The sequence below is a fragment of the Mytilus galloprovincialis genome, chromosome 8 (assembly GCF_965363235.1).
Source record: "Mytilus galloprovincialis chromosome 8, xbMytGall1.hap1.1, whole genome shotgun sequence".
Classification (NCBI taxonomy): domain Eukaryota; kingdom Metazoa; phylum Mollusca; class Bivalvia; order Mytilida; family Mytilidae; genus Mytilus; species Mytilus galloprovincialis.
Genome location: NC_134845.1, coordinates 87,607,563 through 87,630,215, shown reverse-complemented (window position 1 = coordinate 87,630,215; position 22,653 = coordinate 87,607,563). Strand labels below are relative to the sequence as shown.

The 22,653-nt window shown below is 31.4% G+C and overlaps 1 protein-coding gene and 1 long non-coding RNA gene across 4 annotated transcripts in view; one reads left to right on the top strand and one right to left on the bottom strand.

Moving 5' to 3' along the window:
* Positions 1-10,777, top strand: part of LOC143042751 (uncharacterized) — a 30,558-nt gene extending 19,781 nt beyond the window's left edge. For 2 of the 3 annotated variants that reach the window (XM_076215205.1, XM_076215204.1), the window contains exons 16-18: positions 2,272-5,643; positions 6,537-6,560; positions 10,043-10,777. In XM_076215205.1, the coding sequence (XP_076071320.1) occupies positions 2,272-5,643; positions 6,537-6,560; positions 10,043-10,132 (3,486 nt within the window). In that variant the 3' untranslated portion in view covers positions 10,133-10,777. The remainder of the gene's footprint in view (positions 1-2,271; positions 5,644-6,536; positions 6,561-10,042) is intronic. The other variant, XM_076215206.1, reaches the window with a different exon arrangement.
* Positions 10,778-17,690: 6,913 nt separating this feature from the next.
* On the bottom strand, positions 17,691-22,108 carry LOC143042752 (uncharacterized). Its single transcript, XR_012968113.1, has 3 exons — positions 21,969-22,108; positions 21,220-21,295; positions 17,691-20,510 (listed from the first exon to the last, which is right to left on the bottom strand). It is a non-coding gene; the product is annotated as an uncharacterized LOC143042752 (long non-coding RNA).
* Positions 22,109-22,653: the final 545 nt, after the last annotated feature.

The following is a 22,653-nucleotide window of genomic DNA, read 5'->3' as shown; positions in this document are numbered from 1 at the left end:
TTGGTTTTATAGCTAGCTAAACCTCTCACTTGTCAGTCAGGGGTACTACTTGTACAGGCATTTTCTTATGTAATAAGTTGTGGATTAAACTTGGTTTTATAGCTAGCTAAACCTCTCACTTGTCAGTCCGGGGTACTACTTGTATAAGTAATTGTTTTTACTTGAAGAGGTAAAAAATATATACTTTTATAAGTGAATTATAATTTTTGAATGATCTCCCCTTAATTTTCACAAAAATTTACTTGTATAAGTGATTTGTTTTTACAATTCCACAATCTTAAGTTTTGAAATGTAAAAACATGCCTTTAATGATTTTTCCCAGGTTAGCTCATAATTTTTTATTAGAGTTCAATAATCATCTCATTAATTCAACAAAGAAACTGATTGCACAAAGAACTTAAGTATTTGCGCAAGGCATTCACAAATTGCTCCTTGGGGGGGCTTGTAAATGAGCATACCTGTCAACTGTCACTATTTGCAGGGGATTTCCCCCATGGAGGCTTCCAAATTGAAATTTTGAAAAAGCAATTTTGTCCACAATTTAAACAAAACAATTAATTTTACAATGACTTTAGGCTTTTAAAAGTATGAAGAAGCCAAAAAACAACATTAAAATGTATTTGCAGGCCCCCTTGAAGGTTGTTTGGGACTATGACAGCCATCTGGCATGCTAAACCCCCATGGGCATTTTGAAAAGTTGGCAGGAATGAATGAGTAGTGTTCTGAAGATAACAGATAAATGCAATTTTCATTGTCCATGAAACTACACTTAAATGATAAGAAAAGACATCTGCAAAGGGCAGACAATTTAAAATTCGATTAGAGCAAGGGAATCCTAAGAATTTAAGAAAAGAAGATATGATCACTTTTTCACTTATATAAGTAAACAATTCTGAATATCTAAGGGACACAACTTGTTCAATTTTTTTTAACCTATACAAGTAAATAAAATTCACTTGTATAAGTATCCTAAAAACTTACTTATATGATAAAATTGAGAATGGAAATGGGGAATGTGCCAAAGAGATAACAACCCGACCATAGAAAAAAACAACAGCAGAAGGTCACCAACATTTCTTCAATGTAGCGAGAAATTCCCGCACCCGGAGGCGTCCTTCAACTGGCCCCTGAGTATATTAAAATTTACTTCTTCCAGTAAATAAAAATTACTTGTAAAAGTAGTACCCCTGACTGCTTGACAGTCGCATCAAATTTCAACAGTGGTAGTTCTTTAAAGAATGATGAATTCATGTCAACCATCAGACTAGACGTTGCTGCATATTTATAAAGTTAATCTGAAGTATCGTTAACTGGTGTACATCAGCATGTCCCGATGAAAATTTAGTCACACTTTTTCTTTAGAAATTAAATATCAAATCCTGACATTTAAGAGTCCTTCTTCATTCATGAGCTCAACTTTGTATTTTCCTGTGCTATTTTTATCACTTGTATACAAGTGCTTACACTGATATTAAAGATTTAAAGAAGAATCTTCATACCTTTTACAAATCATGACAGTCCATACTCTTAGAATATTATATGAGAGCTGTTAGTTCATATTTTTTACGTGAATACCACTGGTTGGGGATTGAGGATTTTTTTTATATTAGTGGGTTTAAGAAAGTCTTCGTACAACTGTTAAGAAAGCTGATACCTTTTTGCACATTTATTTAAGTTTCTTGTTTACCTGTATCCTTGTCCCATTGGTTTTCATACTGTTAAGGTGGTACCCAACACTTTCACTAAAATTAATTTGGCTCGTTTAATTTTCATAAAATTTTGTCGAAGTATTTACTTTGAGACTTTAATAAAAATATAAAAGTTTAAAATTTTTTGAACCAACCATTTTGTCAGAAGAAATACACTGGTTATATAGCAATTTGACAAACACCAATTTTGATCATTGAGAAGTTTAATATTCCTTATACAACACAACGCAGTTAAAACGTTTAGCTGACTTTACAGAGTTATCTCCCTGTAGTGTTAGGTACCACCTTAAGAAAGCATTGTGACGTCACAATTTCCATTGAAAAGCCTGCATGGTACAAATCCATATGACGTATGAAAACATATGATCTCACCATACCCACAAATATTATAGTAAGAATAATAATAAATCTATAATGCTTTATTTGTAAATCTAAAAATTATACATTGTACAAGATTTGATGAAATTGAATTTGAGCCACCATTTTGCATTCATTTTGAAATTAGTTTTTCTGAATCAACTAAGAAAAGTCTTGACAATTTTAACTTAATTTGATTTTGTAGGACATCATTTTACAACTTGATAAGTTAGCATTTCCTCCTGACTGGAGAGCTCTTTTCAAAGAAGCAGGCGTACCAAATGAAGCATTAGAAGATGTGCAGTCAGCCAGAACCATTATCAGCCTAGTCAACAACACTGTGGATCTTGAAAATGTGAAGACCATGATGGAAGATATAAGACATTCAAATGATGCCATAATGGCATCACATGACTTGACAAGAGAATCACATGTTTACATAAACCAATCAAATGATCAGAATGGGTATCCTAGCAACTCAGCCAGGGAGTCTTATAACTTTTCAGTTCAATCTAGGGAACCTCAAAAAAGTCTGACAACCACGACAAGAAGGTCACAGGACATGATATCATCGTCAAATAGACATTCATATGATATAGCAAGGAATTCTGGGGAATCTATTCTCACCAGAAAATCATTTGATTCACCATTTTCTTCAACTAGGAATAAAAAGTTTGATGACGAGAAAAATGTTGGTGATTCTATTGAGGAAGAAATTGGAGAAACGGAAGATGTTAGAGATAGTTTTGATTTTAAATTTAATACCAATTTTATGGAAGATTTTCAAAATGAACAAAATCAAGATGAAAAATTTTTCCAGAAAAGTCAGACATCTTTGAGAAATTCTGCACATGGGGAAGACACAACCGCTGAATACTTAAACTATCTAAAAACATCATGCGAAATTTTATCACCAACAATTAGAAGTCCGGTGAGGAGTAAATATTCAGATAATATGAAAGATTTTCTTTACACTGATTCTGAAAAGTCTGACCAAACAGGAGCTGTAATTGAAACAATTGCTAGTATTCCAAGATCTAAGTCCCCTCTGGCTGATTTGAGGAAGTCAGATCAGTGTTTTGATCATGAAGTTTTGATCTCAACAAAGTCATCCTCTGACAAAAATCAATCAACTGGAAAGTCGCATGATTCCATAGTAGGAAAGTCACATGATTCTGCAGTAAGAAAGTCACATGACATACTCCTGCAGGAGATAAGAAAATCAAAATCCAATCTAGAAAAAGAAACACCACAGAGGTTTATGGCAAAACAAGACAATGAGGAAAAAGATCTGAAAAGTACTACTGGAATCTCACATGATTTCACTAGAGGAAAGTCACATGACATGGAAAACCAACAATCAGATGTAACTGATTCATCGATGAGAAAATCACACGATGCTGCTTTGAAGGAAATGCTTAATTCAAAAGCTTATTCTAAAACTGATCCATCATCTAAGAGGTCACATGATCACTTAAAGAAAGAATCTACACCAAGAAAGTCACATGACGAAAGTTCCCTTCTTAGGAAGTCACATGATAGTTTGATTGAAGATTCTTCACCAAGACTGTCACATGATAAATGGAAGAAAGATTCAACTCCGAGATCATTGCATGCAAGTATGATGGAGGAAATGTCTTTGAGAAAGTCACATGATGTCTTAAAGAAAGATTCCACCCCAAGGAAGTCACATGACAGTATCATTGATGAATCTCCTTTCAGAAATTCACATGATGTCTTGAAGAAAGATTTTACACCAAGGAAGTCACATGACAGCTTCATTGATGAATCTCCTCTCAGAAAGTCACATGATGTCTTGAAGAAAGATATTACTCCAAGGAAGTCACATGACAGTTTTATTGATGAATCTCCTCTAAGAAAGTCACATGATGTCTTAAGAAAAGATTCCACCCCAAGGAACTCACATGACAGTATTATTTACGAATCTTTTATCAAAAAGTCAAATGATGACATGAAGAAAGATTCCATCCCAAGAAAGACAATTCATGCCAATGTGATGGATGAAATAAGAAATTCAGGAAAACTGTTAAAAAAAGATGGGAAGAAAAATCCAGTTTCAGCATATGTTGATTCAAAGGATGCAAATTCTCAAAAATCTGCTAAGGTTCGAGCTAATGAAAGTTCCGAAGATGAAAACTTCATTTCTAAGAATAGAGATGCTGAACAGAAGTTTTTAGATTTGTTGCAAACTGACTTTGAATCTGGAAAAATTAACACAGTTGACACTAAAGAAAAAGTTCAAACTGAGATTGAGGTCAAATCCAAACTTATTTCAAAAGATAAGTCAAATGGTAAGAAAAAAGGTCCTCAACAAAATTTACTGACAGAAATGAAAAGTTTACACACAAAATTACGAAGTGAAAAAACTGGACATGTTGAAGAAATAAAACAACTTCATACAAAGCTCAGAAGTGGGAAAAAGGGAAATGAAAACATGGAGAAAAATTCGGCCAATGGGAATGAGATGAAGGGTAATATTTTAGAGAAGGATGATACTAGTGATAAAGATTCCATTGAAAATATAGACATAAAGGATGACCTTGACAATCTGTCTGTTGATAGCCTTGACCTTAATGACAGTATAACAGAAGATGTTGGTCACATGACTAATCTGAAGAAGATTGAAAGTGAGGCTTATTTTAGTGGAACTAAAGTTGAAAGTGATCAGGATAGTGAGAAATCTTGTTCAATGTCAAAGAGTAAAACTGAAAAAGTTGACAGGAAGGAAGACATTAATAATAGTGCTAAATCATTGCCAGAAAATTCAAATACGGGTAAAAATGTTAGTGTCAAAAACTTGCCAGATTTGAGAATGTCGTTAAATAATGAAATAGCACAATTTTCAACAAAAAAATTAAAAAGAAAAGAAAAGGAGAAAACAGAACAAACGAAAGAAGATGATAAAGAAAAGGGAAAGAAAAATGCAAAAGAGAGTGTGAAATCCAAGCCAAAAAAGAAAGCAAAATCATTACCCATTAAGAAAACAGCAGCAAATGAAAATCTTACTGTCAGTAATGAGAACTGTTCAGAAAATCAGACAAATCCTAAAAACCGTAAAAGTATAGAGGCTTGGGTTGAAGCGAAACCAGTCATGACTGATGCAAAGCAAAAGCAACGTAAAATATCAACATCAAGTTTGCCCTCACATCCCCCTCCAATTTTGCTACCTGACGATCCACCACCTAATTTCATTTCTGATGATCCACCCATTCCACCAGCTCCACCTATACCAACAATGGAGTTGACTCCTCCACCAGCTCCACCCTTGCCAGAACAGGATGCTGCAGTAGGGGAGACAACTAATTCTAAGATAAAAAAGAGGCTGGAGATTCCTGAAGCAAAACATTCCAGCCATGAGGCAACACCTTCAAATTCAACTAAATCCAATCTAGCAGCGAAGGGAGACGATTCAGAGCCAGTAATGGTGAAATCAGCAGAATTAAGGGATCAAAAGGAAGTTTTACAATCAATATCTAAGCCACATCCAAACCAGCTCACAGATCTTTCACAGGTCAATAAACAGACATACACATCTATAGCAGATATTCTAAAAAGGGTGAGTAATATATAAACGGTCATAGATATACACAGTAATTTTTTCTCTGAAGTATAATGGTGAATTCATCAAGAAAGGGCAGGAGGATCTAAATGGGGTAAAACAGAATGGAAAATAACGAGCTAAAAAAAGTAAGAAAAAATGAAATTGGGTCTAATCCTAAAATAGAGCGAGTGGAATTTTTGATTAGCAAAGTAAAAAAGATAATTGTTTACTCTATGAATACAGGTTTTAAATTTGACAACGACAAATCTATATTAAAGTTTCTACGTCCACAATTATTTTCACTACCAGTTTTATGAGAAAAAAAAACCTCTTATCATTATCATTTTAGTGCTACATGTACTAAGTATTAATTTCAATTGAAACTTTTTGGCAGAAGAATTTGAAAGTACATCTCTATAACAGATCTACATTTGAAATGGGGACATTATTCATATTTAGTATTTAATTAATTTGATAAGACTACTAGCTTTGTATGAAATGTAGGAGACATACTTCATATTATTTAATATTTCAATGTGTGATTTTATATAAGTGTGTTTTTTCACTCATGAACAGAGAATGAAGGATACCTATAAGCACATATAAATAGATATCTTTCAATTAATTAAATAAATGCCAAAAATTGCATGATTTTCTTATGATTTATATTACAAAGGAATATTGCACACTTACTGTTTTTTGTGTTTTTTTTTGGTATCTATATGCAAAACTTTGTTGAAAATTTATTTACAATTGAGAAACATGCATCAATATTCTTAATCGTCATTTTATCAAATGCAAAAGAACTAATTTAATTTGCCAAAAAAAATAAAAATAAAATATAAAATTAAATTTAAATGTTTGATAGATTTATTTGCTAGTTGCTCTACATATGATTTCAAATACAGGCTAACTGGACTGACATAAGAATGGTAAGCTAAGTCTCATGAGTGCTTACCTTCTATGTAGATAACAAGAACTTGTAAAACATCAGCATGAGCTTGATTGATGTGTGAATAACCTTGACCTTTGTAATTTTAAGTGCATGTTAATATCACATGATTTGCTGTTTATCAGACTTGATTTTTGCTCTCTCAATAAAAAAAGCAGAAATTAGTTTGGTTCCTGACCCTTTTATTTCTTTTCAATAGTTGCTGGATTCTCTCCTGAGAAAATAATTCAGATATTGTAAACGTTTGCTCTGCTGTCATGTGACATGTCTGTGAAAAGAATTTGACAGTGTATATTACTTCCTCTTAATATCCCCTTTCGAGAAAAGCTTGATTCTCTCCTGAGAATTTTTAATTCAGATATTGCGATCAATGTCTGCTATTTCGTGCTGATGTTTGTGCAATAAATTCAACTATGTATATTTAATTTCGCTAATTATAAAAATGAAAGTTTTTCTACTTAAATTATATTATCTAAAGCTTGAATTGGGTGGCAGGTATTGTTTCACAGGATTTGTTGTAAAAGGAAAGGAAAAAATAATATTCAACCATTCTATCGTCATAAAATAAGATATAATGTTGTCTGCTTTTCTATATTTGCCATTGTTTTTTTTATGTTTATTGAGACAATTTAAAAACTGGTGTCATTTTACCAGGACACTGTAAATGTATAAGTTTACAACTTGTGATAATTGATATTTAATAAATTTTCTGAAATAAAATACACTCATACAAAATAGAATGCTGTAACACTTAATTGTGTTTGTTTGACTGAACTAATCAACTCAATAAAGTTTGTGTGTTTAATTGCAAAACTAAACTAAATCTAATGAAAGCAATGGACAATAAGAGTCAAAGGAAATATAAGTAGGAAGAAAGATAAACATACTGTTGATTAAATCATTATAAATCGTGGAAAATCATGTAGAATTTCATGGATGTAAGTGAACCACAAATAGACTTACGTGCCCATACATTTGTATATCAGATTTTTGTAAAACTGAAATCAAAATTTCCATTAAAATTCAATTTCTCCTTACTCAATCAAATATAAAAGAATCAACAGTTAGCTGAAGAAAGACAGTTCAAAAAGAAAAAGAAAAAATGAGAAATTTACACTGAAGATTAAGGAACACTAAAACATGAGTGATGCCACAGTGTTATTAAGCAGTAATCAGTTTTTGCTCTATTAATTGTTCCCAGTATGCTGCTCATATATGGTGAAAATTAAGTCACAATTGGAATGAGTAGTAAATATGGTATGGTGACATATAGTTTTAACTTGTAAGATTTTGGTCTCTTTTGGATAGTTGTGTCATCGGCAATCCTACCACATCGTCTTATTTTCACAAAGAAAAAGGAAATCTGGTTTGTTACTATCAGAAATGGAACATATAGTTCACATCAGTGGATAAAATTCAAAGATAAGATACTTCGGTTGGGGGTAGGGGTGCTATCTTTAAAGCAGTAAATAAAAAATGGCCCACCCCAAAAATAACAAAAGCACATATACCTATAACAAATCATTTAATGAACAAAAGACAAAAAGACAGAGGAACCAACCAAAAACCAAAAAAAGTATGTTGCTGACAAAGTTTTGTTTTTCCTCCTCCACATGTGGCACCTGTCACATTGCTTTATACATTTATCTTTACTTTGTGAGAGATTTTACCAGTGTACAAATGAACAGATTTAAAGAAAGGAATGAATGCAATCAATTTTTTGGCTATTGTTGGTCTTTGATCATGATAATAGTGTAATTTCATGTAATATTTATTGCTACATTTTATAATCTTAAAATTGACTGCACATTTTTTTTTTTTTTGTGGAGATTTTTCCAAGAGTGTGTCATATTCATATAACTGTTTTCAGTTACAATTTTTTAAACATGTTTCAGCTATTAGATTTTATGAATACCTTAGCTACCTTAGATCCCCACCAGCTCATGTATGTAAATGCCATTGCATGAATTGGACTGCACCTGATGTATCTTAAAAATCTAGATGATGCACAAAATACACCTATAAGCAGTTAAAACTCAAATGAAAATTTATGATATTTTATCAGAGTTACCAGGAGAGAAGTAATTTTGTATATTTTTCTATTGTTTTCAACAGCAAAATGTCCACAATTTTTGAGGGATGAAAAGAGTGCATATTATGCACAACTGCACACTAAACATGTCTAAATACGGTAACTTCAATGAACTTTTTTTTGGAATGCTTTTAAATTACTTGTATCCAAAAATGACAGAGGCTTTCTGCAAGAGGTAGTGTTGGGAATGGGCTTGAAAATTGTAATCAATGAATCAAAAGCTCTGACTTAATTTTTTGTATTTATTCATATGCAAATGATTTAGGACTTTAGTAGAGACTTTTCCCAAGTAGAAATACATTGATACTGAATGATGTAGAAATAAAATTACGAAACAGTGACAAACTCAAGATATTTCTTAAACCTACAATCCTAAAAATACCTCATTTAAAGGTGATCAATTTTATCTAATGCATGTAAGAATAATTTCATTGCAGTAAAAACTTGGTTAGCTATCAGGCTTCTAGAACACTCATACATGTACTGCATTCATCGAAATTAATATTTGTATTCATCAAATAAAGATTTTCCCAGAGTTTGATATATTCCAATTTTCGATTACTGTAAACAGGGAAATTTTCGCGGTAGTTTTATTTTCGCTATTTTCGCGGTAAGAAGTGAAACGCGAAAATAAAACGACCGCGAAAATATCAAGGAAAAACTCTTTTAATTACATTTTCTTTTACAAATTGTGACTTGGATGGAGAGTTGCCTCATTGGCACACATACCACATCTTCTTATATCCACGTATATGAATAGAATATATATAGGAATACTGTATAACACTGATTTCAAAGAAGACAACTATATAATTTAAATTATAACAGTATCTCTTAATGGAAAGCAATGTTAAAAGTCATGTCTTTAACTCAAATCAGTTATTTTACTGAAGCGGACATTACGGATATTGTTATGTAAACAAACACTCATTACCATTATGTTAATGACACCTGTCAATCAGTAATAAAAGTATCACATCGTTGAATCTACTACAAAGATTGATCAGATCAAAAGATCGACTAATTAGTACTTATCCTGACAGCTGGTTATTTTAATTCATTCCTAATTAGGTTTACTTTTCTATTGTTGTGTATGTGTTTTTACGAGCATTGAAACATGCCAAACTTTCAATCTACTTTAAAATTATTGAACCGAAAACAAAATATTTCTGATGGATTTTATCATTTGATTTAAGATATATGTAAAGCTTTTCACTTTCCAAATCATTTATGAAAATATTTATCTAGACCACTGGGAAATCGCGAATTCAAAACGGCGCGAATTTGGATCGTGTAAGTAAATCGCGAAATAAAGACGGCGCGAAAATTTCCCGGTTTACAGTAACTAATTTATATTTGTGTCTTTACAGGCAGTTTTCAGCAGAAGAGAAGCTATGGGAGAAGACAATTACAGTCCGTCCCCATCAGTTGCCAGTAGCTGGTCATTTGTGGATGATTAAGAGAACGATTTTCTTAACAAAAACATCTTATGAATATATTGTAATAATATTTGTTAGTTATAAACATTTCAACTTTAATGCAAGAACATGATGAATTTTAATCAAAAGATTTAATAAAAAAAAGAGTTGAGTAGCCATAAGACTACAATATATTTTTACCATGGGATGAAAGGCATGAGTAGATCAAGCTTAAAGAAATAGAAAAAAGAAGGGTGGGAACTTCACTTCAAATTATGTACTATTTAAGGTTTATGTACTGCAAATTTTTAAGGGATCTGTTTGAAGTAGGGAAAAAAGTGTGTATTAAAATTTTGTGAAAATGAAAAGGGTAAAAGATTTGTTAGTCTTTGACTCTTGTAAAAATTGAAAATCTTCAGGTCCTGTAGCCTGAATTAAAAAAAAATAATAATTATTTTGACTGTACGCCTTGTACTGTTTACATTTATTTATTGGTCTCAACTTTTATTGTTATCTTTCATCAGTATATAACAATATATTTCTATCTAGTGTACTGTTTATTTTTAGAAATAGAAGTGATACAATGTAAATATTGTAGTTTAATGGAAATTTTTGTACTTTTTATGGCATATTTTTAAAGCCTTATTATTAAGGAAATAATTTAGTGAAAATTTCTATTTTGTACAGTCTTAAAGGGGCACTAGCTACGATATATATAAAAAAATAAAGTATGATTTTTTTTAGATCAATTATTAATCAAATTGGAATAATGAAATAATAATTTGCTTTTAGCAATCAATTTCCTTTAATTTTGTTGAAATAAGCGATTAAACATAATTTTTGACTGATTCACTTGCAAGTGAAAACGTCATCATCATTCTAACCGGTATTCATGTGAACTTCAAGTTAACCCCTAGCTAGAGATTGACAACGCATGCATTGTACGTGTACTGGTTATTTAAAGAAAAAGAATGTCAACAATGAAAGTGAAACTACGGTAAATCATTTGATTACTAATTCGATGCACATAAAATCATTCTTATATGGTTAAAAACAATGAGAAACATCTATTTTTAATCTATAAAATAAAATCAAACAGACCTATAAAAATGCAATTGCACGTGTTGGTTTAATCTATTCGTATCTTTATTTTTGTTTACATCGCTTATATGGTCATCTGAGGTCAAATCGATAGTTAATTAGATGGCGTCTGGACTAAAATACACACGAAACGAACCTATATATTATCTACCCCATGCTCTGTAAACTGTTTATTTTAGACTTTTGATCGTTTGGATAAATGTTTTACATTGTTATAAACCAAATATGAGAATTTGAGTCAAATCGATTACAATGAATTTGACAGCTAGTGCCCCTTTAAGACTGGAGTGCAAAGAGATTTTTATAATGCCATATTTGAGTTATTTGATTTCTCAGGAATTTGAGATTTATAGTTTCAGTATTCAAATGTACCAGCTAGCATTATGGTAGCAGTACCTTATTTCAACATGAATTTGAATGTTTATTCTCAACTCCTGACACTTAGTTTCACTATTTTTTGCCTTTTTATTTTATAAAATTCTGAAAATCAGAGATAAATGAAGTGGAATTATTTGCATGCCAAAATAATATTATAGATATTGTATTTTTAAGTTAATTCAGAACAGATGCTTCTTAAACAGCTTTACTTTATGTGTGTTAGAATCTCAAATTAATTTAACTCTGCCTTTTTAACCGGATTTTTTTAACCGGATTTTTGTGACAAAAATGTCGGTTATTGATTTGGGGATGTACGGCGGGCGGGCGGGCGGGCGGGCGGGCGGGCGGGCGGGCGGGCGGCAATCAAATGTTGTCCGTGCATTAACTCATGAACCGTTCTACCAAAGCTTTTAAAATTTTAATATGTTATTACTGACAACTATACGAAGGTCAAGTTCAATAATGGCGATTTTGACTTTTACCGTTCAGGAGTTATGGTTCTTGAAAGGCAGCAATCAAATGTTGTCCGTGCATTAACTCATGAACTGTTCAACCAAAGCTTTTAAAATTTTAATATGTTATTACTGACAACTATACAGAGGTCAAGTTCAATAATGGCGATTTTGACTTTTACCGTTCAGGAGTTATGGTTCTTGAAAGATTGAAAAATGGAGTTTTCAGTCGTGTCAGTGCATTTACTCATGAACTGTTCTACCAAAGCTTCCCAAATTTTAATATGTTGTTACTGATGACAGAATGGAGGTCAAGTTCAATAATGACGATTTTGACTTTTACCGTTCAGGAGTTATGGTTCTTGAAAGATTGAAAAATGGAGTTTCCAGTCGTGTCCGTGCATTTATGCATGAACTGTTCTACCAAAGCTTGCGAAATTTTAATATGCTGTTACTGATGACAAAATGGAGGTCAAGGTCAATAATGACGATTTTGACTTTTACCGTTCAGGAGTTATGGTTCTTGAAAGATTGAAAAATGGTGTTTCCCGTCTTGTCCGTGCATTTTCTCATGAACCATTCAACCAAAGCTTTTGAAATTTTAATATGTTGTTACTGATGACAAAATAGAGGTCAAGTTCCATAATGATGATTTTGACTTTTACTGTTCAGGAGTTATGGTTCTTAAAAGATCGTAAAATGGCGTTTCCATTCACGTTGTTGCATTTACTCATGAACCATTCAATCTAAGCTTTTCAAATATTATTATTTCAAAATGTTGATACTGATGACAAAATAGAGGTCAAATTTGATATTGATGATTTTCACTTTCACCATTCATCAGTAATGGTTCTTGTGATATTGCCAGGACACAAATAAATGTAAATAAATCCGGTTTGCTGTCGTTGTGACAGCCTCTTGTTGATGAATAATTTTATTTGATAGGCACAGTTGTGAACCATAAAAAAAGACAAAATGCCATGCTATATTCATCAGTAATGGTTCTTGTGATATTGCCAGGACACAAATAAATGTAAATAAATCCGGTTTGCTGTCGTTGTGACAGCCTCTTGTTGATGAATAATTTTATTTGATAGGCACAGTTGTGAACCATAAAAAAAGACAAAATGCCATGCTATGTTTAAAAAGCATCAATGAAATTTAATTTGTATAATACTCTTTAATTTAGTGTATTTTTATTATATAATGACCAAGTGCTTATGTTATGAATTTTGAATAATGAATTGATGAAATGATAATGAAAGTGTTATTCTAGAAACATTGCATTTGTTATACAAATACACTAGTTTTAAAAATACCATTGAAAAAATCATTGTGATTTGATTACAGTCAAGTGAATGAAGTGTTATTTTTTCCAACTATTTTTAAGGGAAGATTGAACTTGGTTCTTTTCTCATCTTTTATATAGATTAGACCTTTGGGTTTCCCGTTTGAATGGTTTTACACTAGTAATTTTTGATGCCCTTTATAGCTTAATGTTCGGTATGAGCCTAGGCTCCATGTTGAAGGCCGTACCTTGACCTACAATGGTTTACTTTTATAAATTGTGACTTGGATGGAGAGTTGTCTCATTGGCACAGTGGCACTCATACCACATTGTTAGCCATGGTGTTGTCAGTTTATTTTCGATTTATGAGTTTGACTGTCCCTCTGGTATCTTTTGTCTAACTTTCCTATATCTATATTTGATTAACATATATTCAATAGTCATTTGCAGATTAACGATTTAATACTGTTATGTCACACTTTTTAGAACAAATTGTTTTCCTTTGTCAATTGCAGACTGATTCAGTACTGGACAAAATGATGTCCCTAAATTACAGGCAATTGAACATCCTTTACAATAAGATAGTATAACTGTAACATTACAACACATACCCACTAGTACAATTTATGTACAATGAGCTTCAATAGAATAATGAACTTGCAATGGTATTTTTAAATTTAGTGTAATTGTTGAAATTTTTTATGGCATTTTTATTTGTTTTTTTTTGTTTGTGTAATAATTTTTGAAACAAACATGTTTTTAATGAATTATATTAGAGTGACACATGGTGTATGGCTAGATTGCACATTGTTTTGGTGATGAAAAGTTAACTTGGGTAAAATTGGGGAATTCTTAATAATTATATTATTGTTATTTGTATGTTGACAAAACATTTTACACTTGTTGAACAAATCACTAAGTCTTATTGGTCCTGGGTCCATCTTTTCATTATTTGATAAAAGTAAACATTGCACCATTATTTCTATGTGATTGAGACTAAGATGGTTGTTTATAGTAGCTGGTTCTATTTTTGTTTTCATAAGTTGAACCATTCACTTCTTTGTTTAATGAGTATAAATGGTATATATGCTTTTGAATTTAGGTCCATTTTTGGTAGTTTAAATGTTTAAAGGGAAAGACTTATCAAAATAATGATTTTTTTATAGCTTTAATAGAAAACAAAGGATCTTGGATATCCATTCAAGACACAAAAAATTTTGAACATGCACAGCAAATATCACAAAAAAGCAAAGGAACAGTGCTTTCATTGCTTTTTTTCATTTTAAGTAATATTTAGATTTTACTTGGGGGAAAAAAAAGCATGATAATATTGCTTATGTCTTCTAACTCTGATATAATTAGAATGCATGATTTCAACGATCAAGCTTGTTTTTCAAATCTGTCGTAATCATTTAAATGTTTGAAGCATGTTGAAAACATTGTAGGAAAAACAAATCTATAGAATTATTTTTAATCTTAGTCAAGTTAAATAATAAAGAATAACTGCATATGCATGTATTTTGATTAAAAACTAAAGAAATCTTTTATTGCAAACAAACTTGAAAATGAACTCATAAACTTTTATTGTAAGCCTTTATCAAAGACTCAGGAATAAAAAATCAAATAGCAGGATTAAGTAAGAAGGATGGGAATGTCCTTCTTATCTTAGGAATAGCATTATATTTAGAGATATCATGAATATTGTATCCAAAATTAATATATATTTATACATGTATTTAATGTATTGGTTGTGATTTTAATAAGGAAAATATTACATTATTTATTGATGGACATGAGTAATTTATCTCCTTTAAAAATGTTATGGACAGGAAACAATTCAAACAATTTAAGTGTGTATGAAAAATGAAATTAAAATGAGAATTTTTAATAGCTAAAACTATGGCAAAATATCTAAACTTTAATACCACTGTATAGTTAAGGGGGTAGACCTTGGTTCAGGGAGATAACTCTTTAAATCAGTTAAGCGTTTGTAAAAGTCAAGTTCATCAATGTATTTTAAGCATTCACCTGAAACAGATTGAAAATAATCTATGTAACCTAGAAGCTTAGAATATATTTTTGAAAATGGTTGACACAAACGTACTAATGATTTTAAGAGTTATTTCCCTTAACCTAGGTCTACCTCCTTAAATAGCTATATTGGTAGTTCTTTTTTATTTCTAATTTTTGTAACACTTTTTTTTTATACAAATAATCAAATAAGCACTGGGTTGATTACACTATTGACGACGAACTGTTTATGCCAGAGCTCAGTAGTCAATGGTTTGGTACTGACATGATTTCATACATATTTTTCTAAGATACTATCATGATGAACCATTAAGAGATTCCAAAGACATCAATGCTCCTTCTCTCTATGACTTTAGGTGAATGTCATTTGAATTTTCGTAGAGAATTATTTTTTTTAGAAATTTCTTACCACACATATATACTCTAATAAAATTGAGAATGGAAATGGGGAATGTGTCAAAGAGACAACAACCTGACCATAGAAAAAACAAACTTATTTTCAGTAATAATATACTTCACATTTAGCCCTTTCCAGAAACTTTTAGAGCAATTTGTTTTTCATGATGTTCTAAATTTCCATGAGTATTTATGTATGGCGAAATTCAAGTTTTACATATTGAAGACAATTTTTTGGCTGATTTTTCTACTCAGAAAAGTGGCAAGAATAAATTTTTCAAGAAATAATTGGTTTACAGTAGTTGACTTTGCAAAGGAGACAGAAAATAAAGAATAATATTATTGCATCTCTCTCTCTTTGTTTCTTTCTTTTTGCAATTTCATGCCTATAAACAAATCACTGTATTACATACAAATAAGGTATACTAATTCGAATATTTACAAAATCTAGGCTTGCCAGTGTCTTTTTTCAATCATTTGTTCAGTAAAAGGGAGATAACTTGCTGATGATTATCATCAACACATTTTTGTGTAGATCTGTTTGTTGTATTCATTTGCCTATGCAAATTACTAATCTGTGATACACTATTTTACCATTCCAGCAAAGATTTATATCATTGTAGTTTTTTTTCTTTAGTTATGCATATTTATGTTGTTTTAGTTCAGTGCCAAGTTATGATGAATTTTAATAAAAATAAAATTTCTAATAAATTGTCTTAAAGTTGATTGTTTTATTTTTCATTGCTCATACATTTATTACTGTAAATTCAGAAATTATTGCAAGGTTTTTGTCGAGCCTTCGACTTTAGTCGAAAAAGCGAGACTAAGCGATCCTACATTCCGTCGTCCTCGTCGTCGGCGGCGTCCACAAATATTCACTCTGTGGTTAAAGTTTTTGAAATTTTAATAACTTTCTTAAACTATACTGAATTTCTACCAAACTTGGACAGAAGCTTGTTTATGATCATAAGAAAGTATCCAGAAGTAAATTTTGTAAAAATAATATTGCATTTTTTCCGTATTTTACTTATAAATGGACTTAGTTTTTCTACGAGGAAACATTACATTCACCCTGTGGTTAAAGTTTTTAAAATTTTAATAACTTTCATAAACTATCCTTGATTTGTACCAAACTTAAACAGAAGCTTGTTTATGATCATAAGATAGTATCAAGAGGAAAATTTTGCAAAAATAAATTTCCACTTTTCCGTATTTTACTTATAAATGGACTTAGTTTTTCTGCGAGGAAACATTACATTCACTCGTGTGGTTAAAGTTTTTAAAACTTTAATAACTTTCATAAACTATCCGTGATTTGCACCAAACTTGGACAGAAGCTTGTTTATGATCATAAGATAGTATCAAGAAGAAAATTTTGTGAAAATAAATTTCCACTTTTCCGTATTTTACTTATAAATGGACTTAGTTTTTTTGCCAGAAACAAAACATTCACTCTGTGGTTTAAGTTTTTAAAATTTTTATAATGTTCTTAAACTATCCTGGATTTCTACCAAACTTAGACAAAAGCTTGTTTCTGATCATAAGATATTATTCAGAAGTAAATGTTGTAAAAAAAAAATTCACTTTTTCCGTATTTTACTTATAAATGGACTTAGTTTTTCTTCCAGTTAACATTACATACAGTCTGCAGTTAAAGTTTATAAAACATTTATTAGATTCATAAACTATCCTGGATTTTTTTACCAAACTTGGAAGCTTCTTTCAATCAAAAGACAGTATGGAGAGGGAAATTTTTATTGATGTTTTTCCTCATTTTTGTTGAGTCTGCGATTAACAGCAAAAGTAGGCGAGACACTGGGTTCCGTGGAACCCTTACGAATTTTTATTATTGCAAATTAAGCGAGTTATGTTTCAGTGGAGCATATATCATTACAGCATTATATTTCTGTCTGTGTGTGTGTCAGTGTGTCCTTGAAAAAACAAGTGGTCTCAATTTGAATAAAAGGTTTATTGTTACCAACATCACTCTACATTATCAAATAAGGGTAAAATATAACATCTGAAATCAAATAACATTGAAATGAATGTTTCTTCAGATGAAAAATTGTGAAATTAAAGAAGCATATAAAGTAAAATAATACTTAAGATGTAATGAAAGAAGCAGGCACAAGATTTACAACAGAATAGCTTAAATGCGGGTACTTTTTGATAACTATTTACACCACTGGGTCGATGCCACTGCTGATTGACGTTTTGTCTCCGAGGGTATCACCAGCCATTTCGGTGTTGACATGAATATCAATAATGTCTTCATTTTTATAAATTTCCAGTTAACAAAAGTTTGAATTTGTAGAAAACTAAGGACTTTCTTATCTCAGGCATTGATTACCTTAGCCGTATTTTGCACAACTTTTTGGAATTTTGGATAATCAATGCTCTTCAACTTTGTACTTGTTTGGCTCTATAAATATTTTGATATGAACTTCACTGGTGAGTCTTATGTATACTAAATTATAATCCTGGTACTTTTGATAACTACTAATGAGAAAATAAAAAGGCAAGAAATACTCATTCCATGTTGTTTCTTATTTATTATTTACAACTGTTGATGTAATTGTCCGATGGTTTTTTGAGTCTTTGTTTACTCCTCGGTTTCGATTGTTATTGTCTTTAAATGGGTGCTTTATATTTGCCATCTTTTAATGTATAGGTCATTTTTCTCTCTTCTTTATATTATTGGACACAATTCTATATACTTTATAATTGAACACCCCAGTTTTCTCTATTCTATATTTTCTTGCTCTATTTGTGTCTATTCTTTATTCTAATGGTCCATTTTTTGCTATTCTGTAAACCCAATATAGACCCACAAGCAAGAAATCCATGACATTGTGTGAAGAAATAAAATGCTTCGTCTCTCAGAATATGACATTTTTCTACTTTCTCTTGTTAGTACTGTGGTCACTAAGTGGGTGAATTTGATATTGTTCTGGTCAATCAAAACTGATCAAACTAAAATTGATAATTTTAACTGCTTAGTCAAGCACACAATATTTACCAGAAAGTCGCCTAACAGTAGTTTGTACTCACAGTAGTAAGAGAAGTTAAATGATCGAGAACCCAGGTCTATACATAATGCATATGTTACACTCATTTAAGATTCAAGATTCAATAGTGTATTAAACTTTTAAGTCTCGCCACTTTCATCTTTCTTTTCCGTAAGCACATGAGAACACCTCTTTTTGTACTTCTGAGTTTAAATATCCCTTTGGTAATGTTTTCCTTTTTTATACAACACACATTTAGCACAAGATACATTTTTAAAGCATGTTACATTTTAGTTATGTGCCATTCTTAAAAAAAGTAAGAGTAAATAAAGTATGAGTGCGCATCGTGCTTATCACACATATTGAACATAGATCAAAATAAATCATACAAAACATGTCAGCTAAGAAGTAATTAGCTATAACCAACCTGAATGTTAGTAATACTAGTAACCATAACAAGAAATAAAACATAATAAAGAGTTAAGTAGATAGATATAATAAGGTAGGTAGCATCGTTAAGCTTAGAAACGAAATTAATCAAAAATTAAATAGGTCAAAGTCAAACTGTTTTTTGTCCGCAAAAACCATAGGCGGATCCAGGGGGGGGGGGGCCTGGGGGCCCGGGCCCCCCCTTTCGTGGGAAAAATTTGGTTGATTATATAGGGAATCACTGAAGCATGAACGGAGCGGGCCCCCTCTTAGGTCAGTCAGTGGGCCCCCCCTTATGAAAAGTTCTGGATCCGCCACTGAAAACACACAACGAGCGCCCACTATTTGTAATTAAAAACAGTTCGTTTGTTTCCGTATGATAATCCAGTGATGAGAACCAGTTTATTTTGGGTATCTGAGTAAGTGACGGTACTTCGGTTGATGTTTCGCGACTTCTGTTAATCGTAAACAAGCGGTTATTTTTAGCACAGGTTATCAGCACATTGTAGCCATCATCACATGTTATACCACCTGCTTCACAAAGTCCTAGACAGCTTATAGTTGTTGTCCTCGTTGATGTTAAATCAAGAAAGTGCACTTTGTTGTCAGAGCACGTTCGCGCATACACTATCGTTTCCCACATAAAATTACACAAGACTAATTTGCCTCTGATGCCTGGAAAACTATCAAGAATTTGCCCGTTCAAATTTGTTATAACAAGGCCACGGTTTAAACAGTTAACGACTAGTCTCATTGTATCAGTGCAAGCTATCCCATGACAGCTGTCATTCAGAGAAAAGTGTGTATGTCTTTTAGACACTAAGTTGATAATCAACACTACCTGTGGGGTTGCCACGGCAACGGTTTCGTCATCCACTAAGCAAAGAGATTGTGGTTGATACCCTAACCGTATTTCATCTATTTTCTGTCCAGTTTTGTAGTACATGACAAGACGTTGTCGTGAAAGTTCACCCATAATAACGTATCCATATTTATGATGAACGCGGACACAGCTAATATATATATTCATCATTCGCTTTTCAATACAAAAACTAGACTTATAATCAAAGTTTTCTGATATAAATGTATCAAGAAAAAAGTCAGTTACGATTTCTTTCTTTAACATGTTTAACAGTGCAGGGCATTCCTCATTGGTGTCTTTATTAGTCGATGACTTGTCTGTGTACGTCAAACAACTTTTAAGCAATGAGTTTCCTTGACCATTACCAAACGAATTAGGTTCCTCAGATGACGAGGTGACATCAAACAATGATGATTTTATGACACATTCAGCACCATTAATCTCAGGATTAGCATCCTCACTATCTTTCGATTCTCTGTTTATAATCAAAAACAAAAACATTAGATACATTAATTTGAATATGGATATACACTCAAATTAGCATACTAGTAATAGTATAATAACATGAATAAAGTATCTTTAAGTTTTATTACTAGTACATGACTATCTAGATGGCAGTACACTATCCATTGGAATATAAACTGTTTACCCTTCTCGTGAACACGAGTTCTTCATAAGTTTATTTACGAATGAAAAATAGAGATCATTGCAAACGGTTTGTATCTTCACATTAATGCGTTGATTTCAGTTGTAAAATTTATTATTTGTTAACGCCAAGAGGCAATATAAGATTAAAATACTAGGATATGATAATTAACCCTATTTTCTACCGCAATTTATATTTGTTTTATAAGTGGGTTGTTCATAAGAAGCAGAGTCATCATTCCTAAGTACATTATTTTTACTCTCAGCAAACCACTCGTTGGTCTTACTTCTAAATGCCGTGTACTTAGAAAAGAAACAACAAATACAAGTTTTAAAGTCTTTGTTTGACCGGTCCTTCATGTAGAGGAAGTTGCTTAATATGAAATTGAAGACTAGTAACAATTATTGTAGATAACAAAAGAGACATGAACTCATCGAAACAGTTTAATATATTACAGAATTGAAAATAAAATTTGAAAAAAAACCATTTGTAATTATTTGTTGGATGGAAATTACAAATATATTAAAAAAAAACTTACATGCAGGCCTGCATATCGTCCATTGTTTCCGCTGGGTGGTTATTTTTTTTTTCAAAATGAACCATCTACATTTACCCTGTCAAAGGAAGGAAGAAATACAAATCACATTTTGTTTTTATCTGAAGTGTAATAATCGAATGATTATTGCAATTTGTATACATGATTGAAGTTTTTATACATTCATTGATTCAAATGTTTTGTAAAATAAAAAAGCACCTCTGACACGCCTGTTATAAATCTTAATTTTCTGTAACCATCTATACTTTCAACGTGCCAATTACAAAGCTAGAAAACTTGTGACTATACTTTGTATTTAAATTTAACATATTCGTTTTTCAAACGATATGTGCTAAATCTTTTGTTTTCCTTGACAACTGTGTGTACAGCATGCTGGATTTTTTAGATCGATAAGTGTTAATTGTAAGTTGATGGGTATTGTCCTTATGATTTGTTTCTTGTTTTATCGGCTTGTTCTCTCAGTTAGATGCAATTAACATATATATTTTTTTATTTTTCTTATTTTGCACATTTATTTGTAATGCTTTAAACAAGTTTATTTGGCCTTTTTAACTTTTCTGATACAAGTGCCACTGATGGGTCTTTTGAAGACGAAACACGCGTATGGCGCAAATACTGAATTTTAATCCTGGTTTCTATAAAGAGTTTATATATATGTAGCACATAAAGAGCACTTTCTAGTCCGTCGTATTTCAATATTTGGTGTTCCAAATCCCTTATTTTAGTCTTACCTTTTTTGTACGATGTATTCAATAGTATAGATAGATTGCTAGTCCATTGTCTTTATAACACAGCTATTCAATAACCATATTTAATCAGGTCCAAGTTGCTACCAACAATATATAAACAATATTTGTAAATCGATAATCTAAAAACTGTTCGAAAACTTTATCATTCAAAGGATTAGAAGTTTAAGTACTTTTTATCTATGAAGTCATTAACTATGTCGTCCACTTTTTGCATACAATCAAATATAACGAGTGCATCCATTTAACCAAGCATTGCTTTGATAACAATTTCATCAAGTATGCAAACGTTCAGACCTATGTTTTAGAAGATAGGGAAATCAGAAGAACCACATGTAATATGGTTCAAAAGGTAAAAAAAAAAAAAAAAAAGCACAAAAAACACCACAAAAACAAAAAAACAAGAACAAAACAAAGTTACAATTTTGTTTGATCAATTAACATAATGACAATTTATTCTCCTAAGTATGAAATTGTTCCGACAAGGAGAACATAGTTCATAATTAGCAAAATTTGGTCAAATCTGAAATTGGCTTAATTAGTTGACTTGAAAGTTATGAAAGGTACCATGCAGGATTTTAATTTACTACGCACGACACGCGTTTCGTCAACATAAGACTAATCAGTGATGCTCAGACCAAAATAGTTATTAAGCCAAACAAGTACATAG